Here is a 7,070-nt window from a genome sequence, read left to right on the forward strand (position 1 = left end):
CACGATCCGCGGTCACTCTTATCGCGTTCACTAAATAGAGATTACATGATCAGTCTAAACGTTATAGACGACGTTGTTTTGTTGTACATGTGAGAAATAAACGTGATTACTTTGTTAGATCTTTGATCCTCATTTTGTTAGGATGTTTTTTTACGTCATTCGGAATAGCTTCAAAGTCTGCACGCTCACTCACCAACCTAATTTAATCTGCTAGTTTTTTTTTGAACGTGCTTTAGGAACAAAATTACACTTTGAATTGTTACTGTTACGCAACAATAAGGAAAATAACAAGTTTGTTCAGGAACCCAACTGAATTTTATTGACTATACATTTAATCGTCTCCTGTCAATTTTGTTTGTTTTTTTTTTTTAATTATTATTAATAGTATTATTCATTAATTTTTTTTCAATGTACAATGTTTATCTACAATTTGTTTTTTTTTTTTTTTATATACATATATATACATATATATAACATGCATATACATACATATAATGTATCTACACACACGTGTGTGTGTATATATATACACATATATATGCATACGAGGATGTGTGTATACATATATGTACACGCATATGTGAATATATATATATATACAAACATAAAATTTATAAAAAAGTGGGAGTCTATGTTAATTAAACCTTATTACGCTACTACGTTTCCTATTATTAAGAGAGATCTGAAGAAACACTTTCAGACCAAATCTCTCGCGAGGGGCAATATCTACATTTTTTGTTTTCGATCTCATCGACGCTTTACGTAGAATTTGGCGCGGTTGAGGAGAGATGAGGATAATGTGATTGTCGATTCTCTTCGTGTGAGACATTATCCTTTCGCGTCCGTATATACGATATATACCACAGTTGTGCGTACACAGATGTATATGTAGGTATATCACACACGCGGTAGAGACAAAGAACGTGGCAATATATTGTCTTTCTTTGTCACGTAGTCAAGTTTTCGATTGCACTCGTTAAATACAGACTTTTGGGCAATATTCACACTCTTTCGCGCGTAATTTAAAAAAACGTCTTTTGACGACGATGAAAAAGTCGTTGAAGCGCCACCACAGCCGTGGGAACCAACAATCTCTCTTTTGAATTAAACGTCCGTCGCGGCTGCTCGCAATAACGACGTTGAGTAACGAACACGCTACTCCTGGAACAGTACTGTTAGATGCTGGCGCGATGCTGCGGCATCTGCAGCAGCGGCGTGAGCGGTCGTTCGGCGTTCAGAGCCGATAGCTGTTGCATCGGCAACAGTTGCGAGATATTACTGGGCGAACGGCACACTTTCAAACGTGGTCTCCGACGCGACGACTGAAAGGTGTTACTGCACGGGTAACTGCACACCGACTCTTCCTTTTCGAGGCACGAAGACACGTTACCGTAAAAACCGGACAGAATCGAGCCGTTCGCCGTTATTATATCACCCTCGAGATGCACTGCGATTTGGGACGCCTAGAAAGAAAGAGATAGAGAAAAAGAGAGAGAGAGAGAGAGAGAGAAAACATTCCATCAACATCAATATATTGCAAAAACATTGATCGTAAACAAGACAGTGATTGATCGAATTGTATCAAAACACATTTGCAAAATAACGCGAATAACACGATCGTTAATTACAGAAAAGCAATTATTCGACATATGTGTTCAATCAAAACACTAAAGATTTAAATTGTCAGATAATACAAACCCTCTCTCAGATTGTGTTCAAAAATTATTAGATGTAAACACAAGATACGTACCTGTCGTGCTTCGGCTACATCTCGTCTCTCGTCCTCCGTGTTCATAGTCATAAATCTTAAAACCAACAAATTAAGCGAGGCCGCCACAATTGCTAAACCAGAGAGAATAAATATCAGGGCGAAAATAACGTATTCGGGGTTCTCGTCGAGTTCGTTGTCCTTTTGCAGCGCAACCATATCGCCGAAACCAATTGTCGTCAGTGTGATAAAGCAAAAGTAAACGGAGTCAAAATAGGACCACTCTTCGTACGCGGAAAATGCGGCAGCACCACCGGCGATAGTCAAGCAGGACAAAGTCGTCACCACGCAAATGAGATTCGTCTCCGAGGTCTGTAATATCACATCTCGGATTTAATTCAAACTGAAACTATTATCGCATCAGATATAAGATGTACGTCAATCAGTTTGTTTTTGTCGTGTGTTACCTGGATGTCTTTACAGTTTAAAAAACGTTTTATGTTCCGTATCACGCAAGATGAGAACTTATTTAAGCGTTCTCCTATGCTTTGGAACATTATAAGTCCTAGAGGAATACCGATAGTCGCGTAGATCATCGTGAACAGTTTGCCTTGTAAAGTATTTGGTGTCGAATGTCCATAACCTGCGATACAATGTAACAAAAAAATGGTACAAACACGAGCTCATACTTATCAAAGGTAATTTAAGAAGATAAATTGCTCTAAATTGTAAATGCAAGTTCGACATTTCCAAAAATGTAAATTGTTTGATATATCGCTGCTTCGATGAATAGTTTTTTAGTAAATTATTGAATGTATTGCTTGACTTATTTAAAATGTTCACAAAATAAGGCTATGAAAGTTGATTTAACGATTTAAATTCATTCAAAGAAAAATATTAAATTTTGTAATGACCTATTGTGGTGAGAACCGTTGTAGCGTAATAAACTGCACCAGCGAATTTCCATTGTTGGCCAGCTTTGTGAGGTTCTGCCTTCAGCACTATTGTTTCCAAGATACCTAAGTCCTCCTTGCTTATCTTATATTTTTGCAGAACGGTTTGTAAAATGTCTGCGAACAAAATAAACACACAACTATTAAATATTTTTAGGGAAGGATATCTGTGAGATAAACGCGAATTTCTAATATTATCTTCGATAAGAAATCGAAGAGAGCCATCTTGCTTGAGAGATATCCCACTTCAGTTCTCCAAATGAAGATTACGATCAAAAGATGTGCCCGATTTGTCGCTCGCTTTGAGAGCAACAGACGAGCACATCATCAGAACGTGTCCGAATAATGGTTAGGCAGCTCTCTGCCTAATCGTCGCAGTTATAATATCGCACAAAGCACGAGCAGTTCATTTACTCACCACGTAATGTATGCTTATGGATTATTTCCGTGTTGGACTCACATACGTCAAAAAGTGCAGCACCAATGAGAAGATAAGTAAGTGTGCAAACAATCAATGCTAAGGTTCGGACGTTTTGCTTCTTCATTGCTATTAATACAAATTTAGCACGCGATTCCTTGGTTTTAGTGCACTTGCTTCTTTGCCGCAGCGATCGTGCAGTTTCTTATATCGACCTGAAATTTTCCGATTAAGCGTGACGCAAAACGAAAATCACACGTGAAAGCTTTATAGTTGTAGCTTATTATGTAATGTGCGACAGCTAATTGATTTGACAGTGAGTTTATCAAAAAGAACACCGTTTGAAGATCCTTCTTTCTCTTCGACAAAGTGAAACCAAAATTATTTCCACAGTAAAAACAAGCAAAGGAGTGTGTCCATATAAAAAAAAAAAAAATATCCCACCTGCAATCCGAGTTTTCTTTTAGGTACGGCAGAGTTGAGCAGAATGATATGGCAGTGCTTTTGCTGTTCCCACTATTACGTTCCCTCCATCCGTCGGCTTAGCACCCCATGCTTTTACAGTCGACTAAACGCAAAAGATAAAATATTAACGAATTATGATAAGCAAAACTTGATGAATACTTGATGAGAACAAATTTATTATTCCCCCGATAATGTATCTGAAAGAAAACGATACGAAGCGCCGAATGAGATTTATTTGGCGGGCACGTGGGAATATGAAAGAAGTGTGAGAAGAAACAAAGTTTGTGGCAAAATTGTGACAGACCCCAATATATCGTGATTTATATATTGCGAGATAGTTCACCTGAACGAAGAATGATAAAGCATCGCGGGATAACCAGAAGAGGGTGGCTCAGGAGGCCGTGGTCCATTTTCACGTAATGATGTCAAGTCGTATCCTCGCATCGTCACCGGATTTGGTAAATGTGATTTCTGCCAGCTATGGGGTACCGCGCCGCCGTGAACGTCCACTTCGAAGACGGTAACCTGAAAGCCACGCAACAACAACGTGTATTTTCTTCACATGAACAAGTTGCTCTCACAAAAAAGAAAATGTTAACACAAGCTAATGTCTGTAACATTAGCTAACGAGCGTTTTTGTTCCTTATAGCAGCGTTGTTTTAAAACATCACTAATTAATTTTATCGAAACGATTGATCTCATTGAAATTATTTTACGTTCTTTCAATATTTTTTTCCCGCTGTGAAACACGCTTCTTTGCGCAAGAAGCAGTATAATAGATTTTTTTCCTGGGAATTTGAATTTCAAAGTCGAAAGAAATCACCGACGACTTCGATAAAAAAAAAAGAAAAAAAAAAACGAATAAAAATAACGAAAATTGAAGAAGAGCATAAATGACTACGAACGATTTCGCTTTTAAACGGACGGAGAGAGAACATTGCAATGTATTATCTCGACGATGTTGCATTTTTAACATCGACGGATATACAAGTGAAATTAAGCGCATATACCTATATAGAAATGAACGAAAACCGCAGGTAGAAGTAAACTGTTTTTTTTTTTTAAATTGCCTGGTTTGCATAGATAAAACACAGCGATATGTTAAGACGCTATTAAATACATTCCGCATGAATAACGCAAACGTGTATAAAACAAAACCAACTTCTCCTCTCCCCCCACTACCTCCTCGGTATAACATTAACCACGTTGAAATAACCGAAGAAGTCGAGGAATTAAAATATCATGCAAGTTTTATCAGTTTAATGCGTCGGATTAACACACCGGTGGCGAATAAAAATGATCTCTCGCGAGCGGAAATACCGTGATAAGGTTTTATTTACACCATGACACACGACCAGAGTGCGGAAAATAAATAATAAATTATATCCCCGACGAGAATAAACATTTCCCGTGAGTGAGAGCTGAGAGTCCGACGAATTTGACACCCATTGACAGCTTCTCGAGTGGCCTCGAGTTGTTGCTCGCTCGCGTTTCCGAAACCGTCACAGTAAATGGCATGTATTTTTCGGTCGCGCACGCGACAGAGTGCGACAGGCAACGCCACGTCGAACCGATTGGAACGATCGTCGTTTTTCTCTGTGGACTTTTGTGTGAGAAATCAGATTTTAATTAAACAAGAGCTCTCTCTCTCTCTGTTTACGATCGGGCGATGACAAAGGTGCGAACCGTTTTGTGAACGTTTGTCTTTTCCTCCTCGATTTCGGAGCGGCGTGAAAAAAAAAAAAGGATGCGTCAAGAATAGAGAGACAGGAGAGGGGAGAGGGAAAGAGAGACAGCGAGGAAAGAAAAAAAAGCAGCATACACTACGCATACACATTCGTTACCTTTTACATTACGCGGCAAGATGGAAGAAAGATCCGTCCACGCCATTCTGTCTCTCGAGCACTGAGTTAATATACAGAACGACGGGGGGAAACACACACCAGAGTATACACACGGAACACACACTATTCTATACTAGCGAGAGATATCTTCCGCTATCTCCGGACTCTCCCTCTCTGCTCTCCTCTGCCACCTTCGAGATGTGCGGCGACGAGCACACGTCGTCGCTGTCGATCGGGAACGACGATCGCTAACGTACAAGACGGACAACGGCAATGACGACAAATGACAATGACAATGACGCGACGACGAAGTCGTGACAGAAATACCGACGACGTCGTCAATGGCGATGTGGGACGTGTGATTATGAGGGAAAAGGAAAAAGAAAAAGAGCGCCTCCCTGCGGCATTCAGAAGAGGGAGACGATCCAGCATCCGCCCATAACAGCGTCCGGATAACGACTGAGAAGAGAATCTGCGCGAATTGTTACAGGCGGTCGTTCCAGTTTCGGCCGAGCGGGGCGCCACCGTAGGGTATCGTCTTTTTCAGTCCTTTTCGCTCGAGGAAAAACCGCATTGAGATAATAATGCGGTGAAAACTGTATGAGATATTTGTTAATTGTAATTAGATAAGAGGTAACTAACACAATTAATATAAAACTCGACTGTTTTTACTTTGTTTTTTGAAATACATACACACAGTGTAAGTGATGCTTCGCAAGAGGAGCACACGTACGTTTTTAACCACACACACACACACACACATAATTCAAACGATTTCTTCATACATTTCTCAAATTGTTCAATTATTCGTTTCTCTAATTGTTCAAATAAAAGGGAAGGGTAAGAAAAAACGATATTTGACACAGAAATTTTGGAGTTGAATTTAATTTGAAATTTAATGTGTCAATTTAAAAAAATTTGCGCGTGTATCTACCGCTCGATTCACACTGGTTCTGTACTTATTTTATTTCTATCTCATTTGGTTGAATATTATTAGATGTTGTACAATTTACATATTTGTTGAAGTAATTTGTAAGGGATAGTTTTTGTTTAACTTATATTTAAATTCAGAATATATAAGAGAGCGAATTGTAAAGCAACGACAGACGATTCAAGAAATTGGCAGCAGAAATTTTCCGTATACATGTGTATCTCCGCTAACTTATTTATACATTCCGCTGACTAAGCCTATAAAACCGAGATCTTCTCTCTCCCCCCAACCCACTCGCGTTTCATCAATTATATTCCATTTAAACGCATTTAAATAGGCGGATCTTGCCTGGTTTTTTGATGCCAATCTGTGTCGCTCCCAGCAGATTCTAATCAGCATATAAATTGATAGATTGCGGCAAAGTTTTTTTTTTTTTTGAAAAACTTGCTAGTCGAGCTCAAGTATAAAAATATTCCAATAAACCTGTACCTGAGCACCGATGTCGGTGTTGATTTAGCGGGAACAAAACAATTTGTTCAGCAACTTGTTAATAAATACTGCAATTATTGTACAACACCGCGTACGGACGCGTCCGTGTCTTTGCCGACGGACGTTACTATTACATTTTGCCAATGTACAAAGTCTCGTTTTACCTTGTGATCGTTATCGCGATTTATTTTTGGATAAGCAATAATTATTAATTGAAGTCAAGTAGTGTCGTCTTTCAAACGACACAGTCTATGAACGCGGC

General features: G+C 39.1%; 1 protein-coding gene across 2 annotated transcripts; it reads right to left on the reverse strand.

The window, feature by feature from the left end:
- Positions 1–550: 550 nt before the first annotated feature.
- Positions 551–5,858, reverse strand: LOC109855907 (two pore potassium channel protein sup-9). 2 transcript variants are annotated; one of them, XM_020430612.1, is made up of 8 exons: positions 5,389–5,858; positions 3,888–4,069; positions 3,524–3,647; positions 3,080–3,294; positions 2,623–2,778; positions 2,176–2,351; positions 1,751–2,080; positions 551–1,463 (listed from the first exon to the last, which is right to left on the reverse strand). In XM_020430612.1, the coding sequence occupies exons 4-8, from the start codon at positions 3,204–3,206 to the stop codon at positions 1,176–1,178; spliced, it is 1,077 nt and encodes a 358-aa protein (XP_020286201.1). In that variant the 5' UTR covers positions 3,207–3,294; positions 3,524–3,647; positions 3,888–4,069; positions 5,389–5,858; the 3' UTR covers positions 551–1,175. The 2 variants fall into 2 exon arrangements, with proteins under 2 accessions (XP_020286201.1, XP_020286202.1); XM_020430613.1 differs by lacking the exon at positions 5,389–5,858 and adding an exon at positions 5,231–5,336.
- Between the last annotated feature and the right edge of the window lie 1,212 nt (positions 5,859–7,070).

Source organism: Pseudomyrmex gracilis, unplaced genomic scaffold, assembly GCF_002006095.1.
Source record: "Pseudomyrmex gracilis isolate BER0280 unplaced genomic scaffold, ASM200609v1 scaffold_101, whole genome shotgun sequence".
Lineage (NCBI taxonomy): Eukaryota > Metazoa > Arthropoda > Insecta > Hymenoptera > Formicidae > Pseudomyrmex > Pseudomyrmex gracilis.

Bases quoted from the DNA above. Each gene is read 5' to 3' on its own strand.
- LOC109855907 (XM_020430612.1), bottom strand. From the start codon at position 3,206: ATGAAGAAGCAAAACGTCCGAACCTTAGCATTGATTGTTTGCACACTT. The intron at 2,081-2,175 runs GTAACACACGAC...GTGATATTACAG, and splicing joins TAAACTGTAAAGACATCCAG to ACCTCGGAGACGAATCTCAT. The intron at 1,464-1,750 runs GTACGTATCTTG...CTTTCTTTCTAG, and splicing joins ATGTAGCCGAAGCACGACAG to GCGTCCCAAATCGCAGTGCA.